Raw genomic sequence first — 20,736 nt, forward strand, 5'->3', positions numbered from 1 at the left:
CCTCAGGACTTTGTCTGAAAATCTTATACACTATTTTAGGCACAGCCTTTGAAACACTGGCTTTTCTAGATATAGCCACTATATTATGATCACTACATACAATGGGTGTGAACACAGCTTGAGAACAAAGTTATACAGCGTTTCGAAGGTTCATAGGTTTATTTTACACTGTTACACTGTTAAAGTTTTTCAAAATGTACACTGTTACAACAGACGATGTTAGCATTAGTAAACAATACAGTATATTTAGTGATGTGATTTTGATTCTTTCTTTCTTCCTCTAGGTCGCTTGGACTTCATCCCCCAGTGCAGTGGCCACGGCAGCTTCAACATGGAACTGTGTGGCTGTGTGTGTGAGTACGGCTGGACGGGCAAGAACTGCTCTGAGCCACGCTGCCCAGACGACTGCTCTGGACAGGGAGAGTGTATGGAGGGCGAGTGTGTCTGTGACCGCGACTTCGGAGGGGACAACTGCTCGGAGCCCCGCTGCCCTGCGGACTGCTCCGGTCGAGGGCTGTGCATGGACGGGGAGTGTATATGTGAGGAGAATTTCACTGGAGAGGACTGTACGCTTGGTCGCTGCCTCAATGACTGCTCTGACCAGGGCCTGTGCACCAATGGGACCTGCCAGTGTCGCCCGGGATATGTGGGAGAAGACTGCTCTCTGGCCTACTGCGCCAACAACTGTAGTCAGAAGGGCATCTGTAAGGAGGGCTTCTGTGCCTGCCAAGAGGGCTTCGCTGGAGACGACTGCTCTTTAGGTGAGAGAAAGGGAACAACAGGAAAACACAGTAGCTCCTCTGAGAGGATTATTTACCTTTATACTTTTTGCCATTGTTGTTTCGTAGGTTGGATATATGGGTGGATATTTGGTTATATGAGACAAGCATTAGCCTAATATGCTGACTAGAACGGGCACACGCGTGAGTCCGCTTGCATGTTGATTTTGTCTATCCACACCAGACACGATCAGGACACGCATGTTGAAATATCAAAACGAACTCTGAATCATCTATATTAATTTGGTGACAGGTCGAATATTCACAGAGGTTATGGTAAGAAGTTGTCTCAGTCTGCATTTGGTTCTTTGGGGATATCTAAGCCTGCGTATCTGCCAAATATTTCCAAGAATTATGTTTTTACAGATAATAGCAATATTCTCCATGCAATAGCAGCTGAATCGACAGATCTTGCCCTACAAAACAGTAGTCAAACACCTCTTGCAGCCCCTCTGTGTTTCAAATAGTAGCTATAAAATTGGTGATGGCTTGCTGTGTAACAGCATTCATTTGTCAAAAGTCACATTAACTGAAGCTGAGGCAATATCTGAATCACACTAGCCTGGATTCACAGCTAATTCTCAGGAAAAGGCTGCTGATTCACACTGGCGTAACGCAGTTTCTCCCAACCTTCCCCATATCCCGGTGTGCCAGTACTGATTCCTCCTTTTGCTATAGACATCTGTCATCTCACAAGTGAAACGAAAAAGAGCCCATACTACCTATACTCTCCCTCATTTTCAGCAGAACCTGCTGGAGCTAAAATTGCTTATTTCTTTGCAATTAGAGATAAAATAGCAGAGGCGCGTGTGGGAGAGGTTGCGGAATGCAAAAAGAGGCCATTCAATTACCAGCGCTTATTCACGACTCATAGGTTGGCCTGCATTGTAAGTGTTTCATATTATCAAAGTAGAAAAATCCGGATATGGTTTTGTAGCCCCATTTTCTCTTACTATGAAAATAATGAGACTATGGAATTTAAATTAGGCATTTGGCGATGTGAAAATGTAAAAACAAAGCAGCTGCATTCACATGATGAGTTTACCTATCATAGAATGCTAATTGCCTTAACATCACTATCATTCAAAATTCTAGTCATTATGACTCCACCACTTTGCTAAAATGTCTCACATTGGAAAATGGTTATGCATGACTAAAAGGTTTTCACAGTTGTTTTTAACCCCCCAAAACAAATGTACTGTTGAAGTCGAAAGTTTACATAAACAAGGTTTAATGACTCCAACCTAAGTGGTTCAGCCACTCCACAAATTTCTTGTTAACAAACTATAGTTTTGGCAAGTCGGTCAGGACATCTACTTTGTGCGTGAAAAGTAATTTTTCAAACAATTGTTTACAGACAGATTATTTAACTAATAATTCACTGTATCACAAATCCAGTGGGTCAGAAGTTTACATACACTAAATTGACTGTGCCTTCAAACAGCTTGGAAAATTCCAGAAAATTATGTCATGGCTTTAGAAGCTTCTGGCTAATTTACATAATTTGAGTCAATTGGATGTGTACCTGTGGATGTATTTCAAGGCCTACCTTCAAACTAGTGCCTCTTTGCTTGACATCATAGGAAAATCAAAAGAAATCAGCCAAGACCTCAGAACAAAAATTATAGACCTCCACAAGTCTGGTTCATTCTTGGGAGCCATTTCCAAACACCTGAAGGTACCACGTTCATCTGTACAAACAATAGTACGCAAGTACAAACACCATGGGACCACGCAGCCGTCATACCGCTCAGGAAGGAGACGCGTTCTGTCTCCTAGAGATGAACATACTTTGGTGCAAAAAGTGGAAATCAATCCGAAAACAACAGTAAAGGACCTTGTGAAGATGCTGGAGGAAACAGGTACAAAGTATATCCACAGTAAAACGAGTCCTATATCGACATAACCTGAAAGGCCGCTCAGCAAGGAAGAAGCCACTGCTCCAAAACCACCATAAAAAAGCCAGACTATGGTTTGCAACTGCACATGGGGACAAAGATCCAACTTTTTGTAGAAATTTCCTCTGGTCTAATGAAACAAAAATAGAACTGTTTGGCCATAATGACCATTGTTATCTTTGTAGGAAAAAGGGGGAGGCTTGCAAGCCGAAGAACATCATCCCAACCGTGAAGCACGGGGGTGTCAACATCATGATGTCGGGGTGCTTTGCTGCAGGAGGGACTGGTGCACTTCACAAAATAGATGGTATCATTAGGTAGGAAAATGATGGGGATATATTGAAGCTACATTTCAAGACATCAGTCAGGAAGTTAAAGATTGGTCACAAATGGGTCTTTCAAATGGACAATGACCCTAAGCATACTTCCAAAGTTGTGGCAAAATGGCTTAAGGACAACAAAGTCAAGGTATTGGAGTGGCCATCACAAGCCCTGACCTCAATCATATAGAAAATGTGTGAGATGAACTGAAAAAGCATGTGCGAACAAGGAGGCCTACAAATCCGACTCAGTTATACCAGCTCTGTCAGGAGGAATGGGCCAAAATTCACCCAACTTATTGTGGGAAGCTTGTGGAAGGGTAACTGAAACGTTTGACTCAAGTTAAACAATTCAAAGGCAATCCTACCAAATACTGATTGAGTGTATGTAAACTTCTAACCCACTGGGAATGTGATGAAAGAAATAAAAGCTGAAATAAATCATTCTCTCTACTATTATTCTGAAATGTCTCATTCTTAAAATAAAGTGGTGATCCTAACTGACCTAAGACATGGAATTTTTATTAGGATTAAATGTCAGGAATTGTTAAGAACTGAGTTTAAATGTATTTGGCTAAGGTGTATGTAAACTTCCGACTTCAACTGTTCCTAATGCAAATGGTTTTGCAGTTTGTGCCAGAGAAATACTGTACAGGAGCTCTCACTAGTAGTCAGGTGGTTGCATGTGAGCCTGTCAATCCTGTCACCTCCTCTTGTTAACAGAGTTGTTCACTGACTGACAGACATTTTCAGCCAGAGAGAACACATCAATGACCTTGCCTTTCCAGAATGCCCCACAGAAATAGAACCAACAATTTTGACTTCAAACATTCTTTGACAAAACCTACACTTTCAACTTTCATACAGTAGCTCAGCTGCATTAAATAGACAATTGATTTTTCTACTCAGTCTTCATGACACCTGCATTTTGTATCACCCTTTTCCATTATTGCTCAACTGAACTGAGTGATGGAAGAGAATATGAATTTGGAATCGATACCTCAATCCACCAGAGGTAGAAGTAGCTTTGCTTACCCTCCTCGGGAGACACACGTCTTCACTGTGTCCTCATTAATGTATTCACTCCAAAAAGCATAGCTAACTTCAATGTTGTGTGTCATTTTTAGGATAACCTCATTACAGCAGTTTAAACAATGCAAATATCTTCCATAATGTTGTGTAATTCAATGACCTTTGGCCTATTTAGAATTTCTGATAAACAGTCCCAAAACACTAAACTCTAATTACGCTTTCATAAGTCATTCGCTGCCCTGTAAAAAGAAGATCAGTCAAGCAGCGAGTCTGTTTGCTGTGAGCAATAATAAGTGAAATGGATGGAAACGGAAAACAGTGGTGTGATGTGGTACTCAGCTGTGCTGTGGGGCATTGGCCTCATCATGCCAGAGTCCTGACCCTCCTGACCCTCAGTGTAGCGCAGTGCAGCAGTACAATGGTTCACTCCCCTCCTCCCTCTGCTGACCCATCCAAATCAAATCAAATCAAATTGTATTTGTCACATGCAGTGAATACAACAGGTGTAGACTTTACTGTGAAACGCTTACTTGCGAGCCCTTTCCCAACAATGTAGAGTGAAAAAGTTAGAACATTTTGCTAAATAAAAAAAGGAAATAGTAACACAATAAAATAACAATAACGAGGCTATATACAAGGAGTTCTAATACCTCGTCAATATGCAGGGGTACGAGGTAGTTAAGGTAATTGAGGTAATATATCCATGTAGGTAGGGGTAAAAGTGACTAGGCAATCAGGATAGATAAAAAACAGAGTAGCAGCAGCGTAGGTGAAGAGTGTGAAAGAGTGTGAAACTGTGTGTGTGCGCGCCTGCGTGTGTGTGTGGGGCGTTAATATATATGTGTGTGTGTATGTGTATGTGTTTGGTGTGTGTAAGTATATGTAGTGTTTGTATGTGTGTTTTGGAGTACCAGTGTAGTATGTGTAAGTGGGTGGGTAGAGTCCAGTGAGTGTGCATAGAGCCAGTGCATGGGGGTCAATGCAAATTGTCCCGATAGCCATTTGTTTAACTGTTTAGCAGTCTTATGCCTTGGGGGGTAAAAGCTGTTCTCTGTGATTAATGAGAGGCAGCTATACTGTAGGCTTAGTACTGGGGGGAGGGTCTGGCCTGTCTCAAAGACTGTGTCATAGTATTCATAGCTGATTTTGAAAATGCCTTTGAGAAAGTATGACTAGAATTTATATAAAAATGCCTAATTTTGGAGAATAGTAACCCCAGTTGTAAAATAGTAAATAATGACTACTTCTCAGACAGTACTGTCAAGGGGAGTGAAGCAAGGTTGTCCACTGTCAGCATATCTATTTATTATGGCCATCAAGGTGTTATCTATTCAAATTTTATCCAACAATAATATCAAGAGGTTAGAAATACGGGGCTTAAAAACAAACGTTGTCATTGTACACTGACCACATGTTTTCTTTTTCATTCGCAATTTGGGTCCCTGCACAGCCTCATAGAGGATCTAGATAATTGATCTAACCTCTCTGGATAACAACCTAACTATGATAAGTGTACCATATTACGTATTGAATCGATACTGTGTAGTTTACCAATAAAATGGTCTGATGGTGAAGTGGACATACTCAGTATTAATTTCCAGAAAGAAAGAAACAATCTCACTACTATACATTTCAATAGAAAGTTAGAGCTTGTTGCCATGGAAAAGTAAAAACCTGTCAATTTGTGGAAAAATCACCCTTATTAATTTAGTCATATCCCATTTTACCTATTTACTTATGGCTCGGCCTTAAATTATATGTGCAAAAAATATGAAATACTCTCCAGAATATACAGTGCATTCGGAAAGTTTTCAGACCCCTTGACTTTTTTCACATTTTGTTATCTTACAGCCTTATTATGAAACGTATTAAATCTACACACAATACCTCATAATTACAAAGCAAAAAGAGGTATTTAGAATTCTTTGCATATGTAGAAACAGAAATATCACATTTACAGAAGTATTCAGACCCTTTACTCAGTATTTTGTTGAAGCACCTTTGGCAGCACTGGGAGAGCATCCTGACCAGTTGCATCACCACCTGGTATGGAAACTGCTCGGCATCCGACCATAAGGCACTAAAGACGGTAGTGAGTACGGCCCAATACATCACTGGGGCCAAGCTTCCTGCCATCCAGGACCTGTATACTAGGCAATGTCAAAGGAAAGACCAAAAAAATGTCAAAGACTCCAGTCACCCAAGTCATAAATTATTTTCTCTGCTGACGCATGGCAAGCGGTGCCAAAGTCTAAGTCCAAAAGGCTCCTAAACAGCTTCTACCCCCATAAGACTTCTGAACAATTAATCAAATGGCCACCCAGACTATTTACATTGACACTGTGTTTTTACACTGCTGCTACTCGCTGTTGATTATCTATGCATAGTCACTTTACCCATGCGTACATGTACAAATTACCTCGACTAACCTGTACCCCCGCATATTGACTCGGTACAGCTACATATATATACAGTGCCTTGCGAATGTATTCGGCCCCCTTGAACTTTGCGACCTTTTGCCACATTTCAGGCTTCAAACATAAAGATATAAAACTGTATTTTTTTGTGAAGAATCAACAACAAGTGGGACACAATCATGAAGTGGAACGACATTTATTGGATATTTCAAACTTTTTTAACAAACCAAAAACTGAAAAATTGGGCGTGCTAAATTATTCAGCCCCTTTACTTTCAGTGCAGCAAACTCTCTCCAGAAGTTCAGTGAGGATCTCTGAATGATCCAATGTTGACCTAAATGACTAATGATGATAAATACAATCCACCTGTGTGTAATCAAGTCTCCGTATAAATGCACCTGCACTGTGATAGTCTCAGAGGTCCGTTAAAAGCGCAGAGAGCATCATGAAGAACAAGGAACACACCAGGCAGGTCCGAGATACAGTTGTGAAGAAGTTTAAAGCCGGATTTGGATACAAAAAGATTTCCCAAGCTTTAAACATCCCAAGGAGCACTGTGCAAGCGATAATATTGAAATGGAAGGAGTATCAGACCACTGCAAATATACCAAGACCTGGCCGTCCCTCTAAACTTTCAGCTCATACAAGGAGAAGACTGATCAGAGATGCAGCCAAGAGGCCCATGATCACTCTGGATGAACTGCAGAGATCTACAGCTGAGGTGGGAGACTCTGTCCATAGGACAACAATCAGTATATTGCACAAATCTGGCCTTTATGGAAAAGTGGCAAGAAGAAAGCCATTTCTTAAAGATATCCATAAAAAGTGTCGTTTAAAGTTTGCCACAAGCCACCTGGGAGACACACCAAACATGTGGAAGAAGGTGCTCTGGTCAGATGAAACCAAAATTGAACTTTTTGGCAACAATGCAAAACGTTATGTTTGGCGTAAAAGCAACACAGCTGAACACACCATCCCCACTGTCAAACATGGTGGTGGCAGCATCATGGTTTGGGCCTGCTTTTCTTCAGCAGGGACAGGGAAGATGGTTAAAATTGATGGGAAGATGGATGGAGCCAAATACAGGACCATTCTGGAAGAAAACCTGATGGAGTCTGCAAAAGACCTGAGACTGGGACGAAGATTTGTCTTCCAACAAGACAATGATCCAAAACATAAAGCAAAATCTACAATGGAATGGTTCAAAAATAAACATATCCAGGTGTTAGAATGGCCAAGTCAAAGTCCAGACCTGAATCCAATCGAGAATCTGTGGAAAAAACTGAAAACTGCTGTTCACAAATGCTCTCCATCCAACCTCACTGAGCTCGAGCTGTTTTGCAAGGAGGAATGGGAAAAAATGTCAGTCTCTCGATGTGCAAAACTGATAGAGACATACCCCAAACTACTTACAGTTGTAATCGCAGCAAAAGGTGGCGCTACAAAGTATTAACTTAAGGGGGCTGAATAATTTTGCACGCCCAATTTTTCAGTTTTTGATTTGTTAAAAAAGTTTGAAATATCCAATAAATGTCGTTACACTTCATGATTGTGTCCCACTTGTTGTTGATTCTTCACAAAAAAATACAGTTTTATATCTTTATGTTTGAAGCCTGAAATGTGGCAAAAGGTCACAAAGTTCAAGGGGGCTGAATACTTTCGCAAGGCACTGTATATAGCCTTGTTATTGTTATTTTATTGTGTTACTTAAAAAAAAAAAAACTTTATTTATATATACATATATATTTTCTTAACTCTATTTCTTGAACTGCATTGTTGGTTAAGGGCTTATAAGTAAGCATTTTCCGAAGCATTTCGGTAAGGTTGCCACACCTGTTGTATTCGGTGTGACAAATATAATTTGATTTGATTTAAATCTGTAGAAACTATGAGAATGAAAAGGTTCAGAACTTTTGTGAAACATTACAGCACAGTTGAAAAATATATGGCATTTAGTAATCACTGGATGGTTTTCAGAACTAGATGGAAGGGGCTGAGTGTAGCTGAAGGGTGGGACTAAAAAGAAGAAAAAAAAGTAGTATATATGTATAGTATGTATACGCTGGAAGTAGAAGCCTAAGTATTGTCCATTAGTTTACTCCAATTAATTGAGGGGTAGTAGGGTTAGGAAAATATATAAATACAGATATGGGCGATTGTAAATTACATTCATAGAACCCACAATCTGTCGGCAAAATTAATGCTGATCTACCCCCTAAAAAAAATGTCAAATACAATAGTAAGACTGCATCTCAAATGGCATCCTATTCCCTTTATAGTTCACTACTTTTAACCAGAGCTCTATGGGACTTGGTCAAAAAGCAGTGCATTACAATTGACAATAAGGTGCCATTTGGGATGTACCCAAAGCTCTTCAGAAGAAACGTTGCTCTAAGCATGGAGACTCTCTTCATTCTGTTAGAAGGCTTAGTTAAAGTGCTCACTCCCTATACCCCATATCAATCACCTTACTACTGGTTCACTTTCTTGTGTCTTACTTAAGACTGAATCTGGTCCATGCGATAAATCTTCCTAAGTGATGCCGCAGGACTTCTCCTCCTCACTCCAGGGTCAGTCTCGAGGAGGAGGCAGGCTCGGCTCCATCTGTCGTGTGCGTGTGGAAGTAACTCAAACTCTTCCTTGAGTCCCTCAACGGCTCCCCTAGGAGGGCTTAATGCTCCACCACCACCACCACTGAGCCCAATCTACAGAGGAAAGTCCCACACCACTAGCTGCCTTCAGGACAAGATCTGTTACTCACTCTCTCTGATTGAGCTGTAAACTTATACACTCCTGTTTATGCAGGGCTTCATTTGCATTCTACACTCAAACCCTCTCAGGCTTATGGCATGGCCCAGTTGCCCCCAAGAATATCAATCCCTTCCACGAATCCACTCTCATATACAAGCTTAGTTGTGGTAGTGGCACTACTGGGGTATTGTAAGTTAAAATGTTGCATCTGCATTTTGGGTCACTTTGGGTGATTTCAACACACATTTGTCAGTCAAGTGCACATCAGAATGTGTTGTTTATACAGTACATGTGGGTCAAGTGGGACCTAAGCGAAAATAAGTAAGTCAGTCTTCACCTGCTACAGTAGGTGCAATATAATGCATGGAAGTTCAAGTTTGCAAGGTTTTGATTTCATACTATGCACACAACATTTCATCTACAGTGGCTCCGGATCTGAACCTGCGTGTGCGGGGAGTGACAGAGCGTACTATTGACCTGGAGTGGGAGGGGTCGGTGTTGATGACAGACTACCTAGTCACCTACGTGGCCACCAGCCCAGGTGGGGTCCAGCTGGAGATCAGGGTCCCTGGGAACACCACCACCTGCAGTATTCCAGACCTGGAGCCTGGCATCGAGTACAATATCAACGTCTACGCTGTGCTCAACAACATCATCAGTGTTCCTGCCAATGCTCAGGTGTCAACCTGTGAGTACAACAGGCAGCCATTTTCTATTTCTATTTTATTTGGGACCTCTGCTTAAGTCCTCCACAAGGTCCATTGTTTCTGCTTAGGTTTCCTTTCAGGTGTCAACCTGAGTACTACAACATACAGACATCCACTTTCAACTTATCACACTTCTTCTTTTACAGGAAAGTGGTCTTAGAAGGTTTATTGTACCATCACAGACCGGGGAGCGATTTTTGATTTGAGTTGATTTATTAGTATCCCCATTAGCCAACACCAAGGTCAGAACACTTGAAACTTTTGTACTATGGACGCTATGGAAAAAAAATGCTACTTGCCAGAATTGAATCATGTCACGTAAATTTTACCTACAAACAAAACAACCATTGTTATACTGTATACACTAGGCAACTTGTCCTCACCATTGAAATCTGGGCACTTAGGTTTTCCACAACAACAACGCAAAAACTCACACGTACTTTCACAGACAAGTTTTGAGAAAAGTCCTGGAAGGAGGAGGCCCATCTTTGCCAACAGGATGTGATTAGACTCTTGCCACCTGCTGGGTATAAATGCCAGATTGGCAAATTGCTGCAGGCTCTCAGTTTCCAGTCAATATTTCTCAGACATATGCAGAACTCTCACTCAGGCCCAGAATAGAACATGTTTATACAGTAAACATTCAATTATCTGTCACGGACTGATTGGGCCTTTGCTAAAAAATTACAACTCTCATCAGCAGGCAACACTCCTGGTTCTGATATTATCACTAATTTTGAAATGATCAAGTAAATAGAGACAGGAGTATGTTCATGCAATTATGCTCAAGTTTTTTCTCTCTCTCCCTATAATATAATTATTAAGCTTTGAATAGTTAATTTTTTTCAAAGTTATTTTATGTTTCATATGACTGATCTGGACATGTTGTGTTTTCATTACGTGTTTATACCTCAAAGATGACCTAATGAAGAAACATTTCATATAGGGACCATGTAAACAATTACTGTATTAAACCGTTTGTTCAAAAGTAATGGATGTGCACCTGCTGCCTGGCCTGTTGTAGTCCACTAAGAAAGAAACTCCTCTTCCCCCTGCCCCTACGCATGGAAAGCTCTGTAGTAAAAAGGGAGATTTATTGAGCATACAGAAGATGGAGGCCTATAATACAGCTCTCCTTGCCTCAAAGATCTCTCAAATCCAGACGGTTTAGTCTTCAAATCCATCACAGAGACGGCCGTGGAGGTGCAGTGGCAACCGTTCTACTACTCGTTTGATGGCTGGGAAATAAGCTTCATTCCAAAGGTAAGGTTTCACCAACAGAGAGGAGAGATATTTATTCAATACTGGCCACATCGCTAAACATTTGAATGAATGAATGTTGTTACAGTGTAGACATATTGTTACATACATTTGTTACATTTAACAGATGCCCTTATCCAGAGTGACTTACAGGAACAATTGGCTACCTGCCACCCTATCTCTAGGATCCCCGACCATGCAGATAATCTTTCTGCCTAGGGATTGGTGGAAAACTGGTTTGAATTTGAACAAAACAGAAGTTTGTATAAAACAGTAATCAAAACCATAGAAATGTTGAGATCAACCTTACCTACGGTATTTCTGCAAAAAAAATGTATTCAAGAACAGCTTCCCCATAGAGATGAAAGAATTCAGGTTTGGCGATGTTCTGGGAAGAGCAGTGTGGCACTGTACACAGCAGTGTGCTGAACAACAACAACAATAAACACACAGTACAATAAAACCTGTCATTTTCAACTCAGTCTGCTTACATCTCAGGAGAGTTCCTTTTGAAATAGCAACATTATAGCACTATATTTATTACTACAACATTATATTGCAACATTATATTATATTTTTGATATGATCCATGGTTAGATTTTTACTCTTGGGATGGTAGAAATAGTGGAACATTTGGGGAGGGGATTGATTTTTTACCCTTCAACTTAAAGTACCAAATTAGATGATGGATTGCCCAAGGCTTATTGACGATTAGGTGGATCAGCAAGCAGGAGACATTTTCAAACCCATAGCCATATTAGCCACAGGTTCAAAGTTAGGAGAGCTTTCCCTTTAATTCCCTCTATAAACACCAGGTACTCGTATCCTCAGTCCCTCTCTCTATAATTGACTTTCTCCTTTAGGTGTTCCTAGCTAGGAGGATAGAAGTTTGGCTGGGCTCAAGAACTTAAAGCTGGGGCTTTTAGATGAAAAGCATAAATGCCATGGAAACAAACTCGGGAAAGCTCTTTTGGAGGTGACAGACTATGAATACAAAGCGACATGGGAGTATTTGGGTCACAGTGCACTTTAATCTACATCATTGGGTGTGAGGCTGCCTACTACAGTAGACTCTGCTAGCTTAGCTCCTTCTCCATAAGGGGTCTGAGTTCAAACTCAACGTCGTCACTTAGAAATCACATTAGAAGTCAGAGTCTCAACCCCTCTGGATTTAATCCAAAAGAAAAGATTAACAATAACGTAATGGATGTGAGCATAAAAGTGGCGGCTGGGGACAAACAAGAGTTCACAGTGCCAAAAGCACAAAGAGATGAGAGCTCGCCCACTGAGTCACCCCACACCAACAGCCGCTATCTGACACAAAGTGACCCTGGAATTAATATATTCACAGTTTTTTTTACCCAATATTATCATACCAATGCTTTATTTTTTACCTTTATTTTACCAGGCAAGTCAGTTAAGAACAAATTCTTATTTTCAATGACGGCCTAGGAACAGTGGGTTAACTTCCTGTTCAGGGGCAGACCAACAGATTTGTACCTTGTCAGCTCGGGGATTTGAACTTGCAACCTTCCGGTTACTAGTCCAATGCTCTAACCAGCAGAGAGCCTAGCTGTTCAACCGTTGGGCCAGTAACCAAAAAATCAACACATTACACTGCACCTATCAATCATCATCCTGTCAATCAAACATTGCGCACATCACCCTTTTTACTAAGTCATTTAGCACAGAACTCTTAACAAGACCTGGAGATTAACCACCAAAAGAACAACCAACGCAAGCAGAATTTATCATAAAGCCAATCACAATATCATATTTATAGATGCCATAACTTGGTGCCCGTCAGAGCAGTAAGGGTTGAGTTTTATTCAGATCCTTCCTCTGCATAAACATCTGTCTGGGGGAGTAGCTCACATGGAACCATGCATCACTCCTCCATCAACAGCAGGTGGGATTGTTAACCTGTGTATGTATGAGAGGAACAGGGCCAGATTACCGAACAGGCACGCAGGGCACCTTTTGTGGGGGAGGTTGGGGCTCCCCCTGGAGAATGGGGGCTCTCAGATAGCATATGATAAAAAAATGTGTAGAACTGCAGTAAATTGTATTTAAAACTGTCAGTGCCCCAAATGCAGTAGTCTGTCCCAGGAGAGGAGCCCAAGTGAAGCCTGAAAGTGTGTCCCAAATTGCACCCTGTTCCCTTTCTAGTGCAGACATTTTTACCAGAGCCTTATTGACCCTGGTCAAAAGTAGTGGACTATATAGGGAATAGGGTTCCATTTGGAAACCATACTGTATATAACAAGAGGAGCCCAAGTGAAGCCAGAGGGTTCTGCCTGTCTGTGTTCTCTGACAGGACAATGATGGAGGGATGACAGCCCAGCTGCCCAGCACCATTACTTCATTCCACCAGACAGGTCTGAGACCAGGGGAGGAGTACACCGTCAACCTGGTAGCTCTCAGGGACCAGGGCCGCAGCCAGCCCGTATCCGCCATCGTCACCACATGTATGTATGGTTTCGTCGGTGATTCCATAAACCTCACAAAGCCATCATTATCAAACTTCTATCTATCTACTATTATACATAAACATTTGGTTGTAGAAATATCCTTACTTGTGGGTGTTGGAGTGCTTAGACCTGTGGACGTCTCATTGTATGGCATCCATATTAGGAAGTCCCATAGGCTAAACCCTGTGACACTGAAAATGAGTCTCTTTGCCTCTCATATGTTGTCTCTATATGTTCCGGTATCCCCACCCCATACCCTGTTCTCACCATGTGACAGTCTTTAGGCTAATCCGTGTAGCTGAGACAAAGACCACTCAAGATGGGGGAACTCACACATACAAATCTCACACACACCACATGCATCACACAGCTGAGACTAACTGAAAATGTCACCTTGACGAATGGCTTGGTCTGCCAGCAATTATGCACTTTATGTAAACTTCACCCAGGAATTCCTCAGAGTGACACTTCCAGACAGTAGGAGCAGATTCAATTGAACGTTTCCATAACAATTCAAAATATGTGTCCGCAGTGAAAACTCCATTCATTTTCCAACCCTGGCCCACTGTCAGTTGTAATTAAGTAGGCATTCATAATTCATGAGCATTCACACATTTTTCAACATATCCACCCGCAGATACCTTATTGGATAAATAAAGACACATTTGAAGTCACTCAATTATTTCTGGGTGTAAAGATTTAGCCATCCAAACAATATCAAACTTCTGGTGAGGGAATGAGGGAATTCATTCTTGGCCAAGAATCTTGAAACCCCTTGTGCAATCTTCAATGAAACATCATACGCTCTTTTCTGTCAGGTTTGCTGCAGGAAGAGTTTCGAGGTCAGGTACAGTAGGTGTTCCAGGTGTTAATGTTTGGGTCAGAAGCATGGGAGAGGTTTAGCTTCGTTACAAGGTCTGTTGAAGCAGCAGATGTTCCCTGCTGCAGCCTCAGTGAGAAACAAGTTAATTATATGGAAAGCCAATTAGCACACTCTGAGAGACATGTGACTAATCAGACATGTGACTAATCCCCACTCTGACATTGTTCCCTCCCAGAATGACAATGCTATGAAATAAGTGTTCTGTTCAGTAGATCTACACTGCAGCAAATGTTCCTCCACCTCCAATAATGTTTTTTTTTAATGCTGATATAGCCAACAGCATAATGTGTTTTTTCCCCCAGACGTAATCTAATTATTGTTGGATCCACACAATTGACATGGGGACAATATGATTATTGGGTGTATTTTCAGTGCCTATTTCTATAACGCCCCAAGTCTCTTGTGTTGTTTTACATGGTCAGCAATTAATTAACTGCATTCACTGCCAACACCTTCATTTTACCTTTCTAAATGTGATTCAAATTTCAGAAAGGCACTCACATGGTATATCTGGTATGTCTTCTTGCAGGTGCATAGGAACAAAGCGATAATTTCAAAGAAAAGTGAAAACTGCTCTTCCTAGTATCACTTTATTTTAAGCTTACGTTTCTAAATGTGCAAATTCGTGTTTTTGTATCAATTCTGGTGCTGTTTGGTACACAACTAGACATGACTACCTCATGTCATGTTAGTATGAATTGTACATACAGTACCAATCAAAAGTTTGGACACACCTACTCATTCAAGGGTTTTTTTTTATTTTAACTATTTTCTACCTTGTAGAAAAATTGTGAAAACATCAAAACTATGAAGTAACACATATGGAATCATGTGGTAAACCAAAAAGTGTTTTCAAATCAAAATATATTTCATATTTGACATTCTTCAAAGTAGCCACCCTTTGCCTTGATGACAGCTTTGCACACTCTTGGCATTCTCTCAACCAGCTTCACCTGGAATGCTTTTCAAACAGTCTTGAAGGAGTTCCCACATATGCTGAGCATTTGTTGGGTGCTTTTCCTTCACTCTGCAGTCCAACTCATCCCAAACCATCTCAATTGGGTTGAGGTCGGGTGATTGTGGAGGCCAGGTCATCTGATGGAGCACTTCATCACTCTCCTTCCTGGTCAAATAGCCTTTACACAGCCTGGAGGTGTGTTGGGTTATTGTCATGTTGAAAAACAAATGATAGTCCCACTAAGTGCAAACCAGATGGGATGGGGTATCGCTGCAGAATGCTGTGGTAGACACGCTGGTTAAGTGTGCCTTGAATTCTAAATAAATCACAGACAGTACCACCAGCAAGCACCCCCATACCATCACACCTCCTCCTCCATGCTTCACGGAGGGAACCACACGTGCATAAATCCTCCGTTCACCTACTCTGCGTCTCACAAAGACACAGCGGTTGGAACCAAAAATCTCAAATTTGGACTCATCAGACCAACGACAGATTTCCACCGGTCTAATGTCCATTGATCATGTTTCTTGGCCCAATCAAGTCTCTTATTCTTATTGGTGTTCTTTAGTAGTGATTTCTTTGCAGCAATTTGACCATGAAGGCCTGATTCACGCTGTCTCCTTTGAACAGTTGATGTTGAGATGTGTCTGTTACTTGAACTCTGTGAAGCATTTATTTGGGCTGCAATTTCTGAGACTGGTAACTCTAATGAACTTATCCTCTGCAGCAGTGGTAACTCTGGGTCTTCCTTTCCTGTGATGGTCCCCATGAGAGACAGTTTCATCATAGCACTTGATGGTTTTTGCGACTGCACTTGAAGAAACTTTAAAAGCTCTTGACATTTTCCGTATTGACTGATCTTCATGTCTTAATGTAATGATGGACTGTCGTTTCTCTTTGCTTATTTGAGCTGTTGTTGCCATAATATGGACCTGGTCTTTTACCAAATAGTGCTATCTTCTGTATACCACCCCTACCTTGTCATGATACAACTGATTGGCTCAAACACATTAAGAAGGAAAGAGAAATCACAAATTAACGTTTAACAAGGCATACCTGTTAATTGAAATGCATTCCAGGTGACTACCTCATGAAGCTGGTTGAGAGAATGCCAAGAGTGTGCAATGCTGTCATCAAGGCAAATGGTGGCTACTTTGAAGAATCTCAAATATAAAATATATTTTGATTTGTTTAATACTTTTTGGTTTTCTACATTATTCCATGTGTTAATCCGAAGTGTTCATGTCTTCACTATTATTATACAATGTAGAAAATAGTAAAAATAAAGAAAAACCCTGAAATGATTAGGTGTCCAAACTTCTGACTGGTACTGTATGCTAACTACCCATATGGATCTCTTGATCATGAGCCCTGTCTCCATATTTATCTATGCTATCCCTTACAGTGATTGATGGGCCGACTCAGCTGATAGTGCGTGACGTCTCGGACACAGTGGCCTTCGTGGAGTGGACCAATCCCAAGGCTAAGATCGACCAGATAGTACTGCGTTATGGCCTGGTGGGGGGGGGCGGGCCTAAGACCACCTTCCGTCTGCAGCCCACCCTCAGCCAGTACTCCCTGCAGGTGCTGAGACCAGGCTCGCGTTACGAGGTGTCCATCAGTGGTGTTCGCAAGGGCAATGAGAGTGGAACCATCTCCACAGAATTCAGTACCGGTGAGGATTGTCAAAAACAGCTGGACCATACAACAGCTGCTCATTGTGCATGCCATGTTTGATGGATTAAGTGTATTTCATGTGAACACAAACAGCACTTTATACATAACTCTACATTCTTCAAATATACTGTACTATTTGTTAAGCTCTTTACATTTTCACAATGTCTTCCATTACAAATACATTAAAGAATGCCAAACATGTAGGCCAGCTGGCATGCTTTTTAAATATGTATTCATGGCAGAAACAATACCAGTCATAGCCATCTAAATAAGTGTAGCTTTGAATGTAATATTTTAAAATCTATTATTATCTAGAATTATTTTTTAATTATTTTTTTCTATGGTCATATTATCATGTTTTACTATCTGACTGACTGATGAAACTGCATGTGGAAACCATGTCCAACTTCTGATGATTGGTCTCAGTGGCCCCAACATTGTCAGTTCTGTTGTTCCTCTCAGAGATCGACGCACCCAAGAACCTGCAGGTGCTGTCCAAGGCCTCCACCACCCTGGAGCTAGAATGGGACAACAGCGAGGTGGAAGTAGAGGGGTACCAGGTGGTCTACAGCACCCTGGCAGGGGACCGGTATGATAAGGTCATCGTTCCACGCAACGATGGACCCACCAGCAGAACCACACTCACTGGTGGGGATAACTTTAGTTCATGTTACACCTCTGTTTTTAGGACAAATAATATAATGTGGGGCCTCCGAAGTTGCAGAGTGGTCTAAGTGCTGAGGCACGACTACAGCCTCGGGTTCAATCCCAAGCTGTGTCACAACCGGTCATGACCGAGAGCCCCATGGGGCGGCACATAATTGGCCCAGAGTTGTCTGGGTTAGGGGAGGGTTAGTCCGTGGGCCATTTCCTTGACTCATTGTGCTCTAGCGACCCCTTGTGGCGGGCTGGGTGCCTGCAAGCTGACAACGCTTGGGAGTTGGATGGTGTTTCCTTTGACACGTTGGTGCAGCTGGCTTCCAGATTAAGCGAGCAGTGTGTTAAGAAGCAACATGGCTTGGCCGGTCATGTTTCGGAGGATGCATGACTCTCAACCTAATATTTCCCGAGTCCTTGGGGAGTTGCAGCGATAAGACAAGATCATAACTACCAATTGGATATTACGAAAAAGGGGGTAAAAAATATATATATAAGATAACGTTCATGCTTTAGTGTGATATGATGAGGACGTCTGTTGAATAACTGAGCGAGATTCTAATGTCGTGGATTTTTATTACATTTTTTATCAAAGTACTGATAGGTTTCCAGACATGAGTTTTCAGATGTCTGTCTTATGTAAAGGGGATATCAGAATAAGGGAACGCATTGTCTGTGGGATGACAGCTATCAATGCTTTCCTCTCTCCATTTCTGTAACCTTATAAGCTCACTGATGTAATAGCAGTTTTTACTTTACTGATTAATTATGCAGTTGAAAAAAGGTTAACACAAATCTTAAGAAAACGTATTGATGAACAGGGTATTTGGCAAGCCCTCCATTTTTAACGCAGTTTTTAATAGGCAGGTCTGTAAGGCTCCATCTGCTTGCTAATCCTTTCTCTTTAATATCATCATACTGTATTGTCCGCCAGGGTATTGCATGGAGAGATTCATTCACATCACCAGCTAATGTTTAATCGTTTTCTATTCACATACTAATTAAAATCAATAGTTGGCTCGGTGTCTTGTGTCTCTCATCGTCCATCTGTCATATTCTCATACACACTCTCTTTCTCCCTCGCTCTCTCTCCCTCTCTCTTCCTCCCTTTCTCTCCCTCTCTCTTCGTCCCTCTCTACCCACAGACTTGTTGCCAGGTACAGAGTATGGCATTGGTATTTCGGCCATGCTTGGCAGCAACCGGAGTTCTCCTGCCACAATGAACGCCAGAACTGGTAAGTGAGTTAATCGCCTGGCTCATCTGTGCAAATCAGTGATCTGACACAGAAAATCACAACTACCAGTATCAGTAAACAGAAATTCACCACCCTGTTCTCTTTTGTACCCTACGTGTTTTGTTTGTTTGAATTTCAATGAAGCATGAAAAAACAGCGTCAAAATACCATTTACTGTACATGCATTTATTTATAGGCTATGCAAATGAGTCTAGTTACAGAATGTGTATTTTTGTCTCTTTATTTTATTAGCTGCACTAAATCAAATTCCTAACAACTTCGGTTGATTATACTTGAACTACTCTTTACTGTGTGTTTCAGGTCTAGATGTCCCCATGGACCTGACTGTGACAGCGTCCACAGACAACACCATCACCCTGCTGTGGGGGGTGGTCCAGGGGCCTATCGACCACTACATGGTCACCTACACCTCCTCATCTGGACTGACCATGGAGGTGACTGTCCCCAAGGACGTGACCACCACCACTCTCGATGACCTGGAGCCAGGCACAGAATACACCATCACTGTAGCTGCCCAGAGAGGCAGGCAGCAGAGCACTGCAGCCACCATCGATGCCTTCACAGGTACAGTAACTGTATTGTACAAGGGCCAAGTAAGTGACATAACTGACGTCACATTGTACTATTATTAATAGCAGAGCTAGAAGTAGTCTAACCATATAAACAGCGTTTACACCATGAGTTAACAGGTCATAGGTTATATACCCCTTCTATGGATTATTTTGGTCTCTGGTCCATTTAGCTATTCCATTTAGGACACAACCTGTACTGTATCTGCACATGTACCAGTTCCAGGAACCTGAAAATATATTGTATTATTAGATTAATAAAATATGTAGTCTATGAATAACTATTTATTTTCAAATACACTGGTTAAAGGTCAGCTTATTCAGTGAAGCTCCCACATCACTATACCCGAACAGGCAATTATGAGCTGAAGTGTAGCAATGACTGCTGTACTAGAGAATAGGCTTGCTTTGCATGCAATGTGGAACTACTGTTGCGAAGGTGAATACAAATCAAGCTATTAGGCAGTGTCAATCTTTGATGTAACAATTAATGTAAATAATTCACAGTTAGCTAACGTGCTCATTACATGTGCTTGCTAATCACATCACCATCCTTCATCCATTCATCTATCCAGCAGAGAAAATATATTATTTATTGCTTTTTTTCTTTACTCCATTTATCTTTCCTGCCCCTCTTTTCTTCACACTCCTGTACATCTGTCTACATCAGGCAGCAAGCTGTCTTGGTAGTCTTCATCTTTCCATTGCTTCTTGTTTTGACAACACACGTCTTTCAGTGTCTTTTATTGGTGAATCTTTCAAAAACAGCCAAGCCTCGTTGACGGACGTGTTTTCATCCCATCTCTACTGTAAACATTGACATCCTTCTTTCCCTTTGTGTTCATCATCATTCCATTGTCACTGGTCTCCTACTCTGTGTGTCTGTCATCTTCAGCTCTTCACATCCACATCACGTCTCACTGAGAGGGAGAGAGCCTCCAGAGAGATCTGTCCATTATTGACCAGACATGCCATCCACTGACTGACTGACTGTCCCCTGCTTCTTAATCACCAGCCATCCACTGACTGACTGTCCCCTGCTTCTTAATCACCAGCCATCCACTGACTGACTGACTGTCCCCTGCTTCTTAATCACCA

General features: G+C 41.5%; 1 protein-coding gene across 3 annotated transcripts in view; it reads left to right on the top strand.

Annotated features, from left to right (window-relative positions):
* Positions 1-20,736, top strand: part of LOC139386940 (tenascin-R-like) — a 118,670-nt gene that overhangs the window by 68,766 nt on the left and 29,168 nt on the right. For 2 of the 3 annotated variants that reach the window (XM_071132838.1, XM_071132841.1), the window contains exons 3-10: positions 285-761; positions 9,622-9,885; positions 11,052-11,167; positions 13,482-13,632; positions 16,885-17,154; positions 17,601-17,804; positions 18,959-19,048; positions 19,370-19,633. In XM_071132838.1, the coding sequence (XP_070988939.1) occupies positions 285-761; positions 9,622-9,885; positions 11,052-11,167; positions 13,482-13,632; positions 16,885-17,154; positions 17,601-17,804; positions 18,959-19,048; positions 19,370-19,633 (1,836 nt within the window). The remainder of the gene's footprint in view (positions 1-284; positions 762-9,621; positions 9,886-11,051; positions 11,168-13,481; positions 13,633-16,884; positions 17,155-17,600; positions 17,805-18,958; positions 19,049-19,369; positions 19,634-20,736) is intronic. The other variant, XM_071132840.1, reaches the window with a different exon arrangement.

This window comes from Oncorhynchus clarkii, chromosome 28 (assembly GCF_045791955.1).
Source record: "Oncorhynchus clarkii lewisi isolate Uvic-CL-2024 chromosome 28, UVic_Ocla_1.0, whole genome shotgun sequence".
Classification (NCBI taxonomy): Eukaryota; Metazoa; Chordata; class Actinopteri; order Salmoniformes; family Salmonidae; genus Oncorhynchus; species Oncorhynchus clarkii.